Source organism: Penaeus monodon, chromosome 27 (genome assembly GCF_015228065.2).
Source record: "Penaeus monodon isolate SGIC_2016 chromosome 27, NSTDA_Pmon_1, whole genome shotgun sequence".
Lineage (NCBI taxonomy): Eukaryota > Metazoa > Arthropoda > Malacostraca > Decapoda > Penaeidae > Penaeus > Penaeus monodon.
In genome coordinates, this window is record NC_051412.1 from 8,686,695 (window position 1) to 8,687,088 (window position 394).

Consider the following 394-nt stretch of genomic DNA (forward strand, 5'->3'; position numbering starts at 1 on the left):
AAACAAACTTACAACTACTGGGATTACATTTTAACAATAAGCATATTCCTTTTCCAATTGTAGATGCATTTATTTACTTTAAAAGTAAACTAGGAATCATTTTGATAATTCACAAACTTTTTAAATCTTTTAATAATCATATGATTCTTATTTTCAGGGTACAGGACCATCCACACTGGCCATTCAACACTGAATTTTGAGGAAATACATTGTTAAGAGAAAAATAAGTATTATATTGGAAGGAGATATTTTGTTTTTACTGATTGTAAATGAAAGCTTGGGGTTATTATTGTTTTTTGTCAACATTCTGTCCTCTCAGAATTGCATTTATAGGACAGTGTTAAGAGGAAAGATTTATTAACTGACTGTGAATGAAAGCTTATGGTTATTATCC

At 28.7% G+C, this 394-nt stretch overlaps 1 protein-coding gene across 1 annotated transcript in view; it reads left to right on the plus strand.

Annotated features, from left to right (window-relative positions):
- Window positions 1-394, plus strand: part of LOC119590560 (aldo-keto reductase family 1 member B1-like) — a gene marked incomplete at its 5' end in the record, with an annotated part of 27,721 nt that extends 27,327 nt beyond the window's left edge. The window contains 1 exon segment of the mRNA XM_037939223.1: window positions 158-394. Within this exon segment, the coding sequence (XP_037795151.1) occupies window positions 158-200 (43 nt within the window).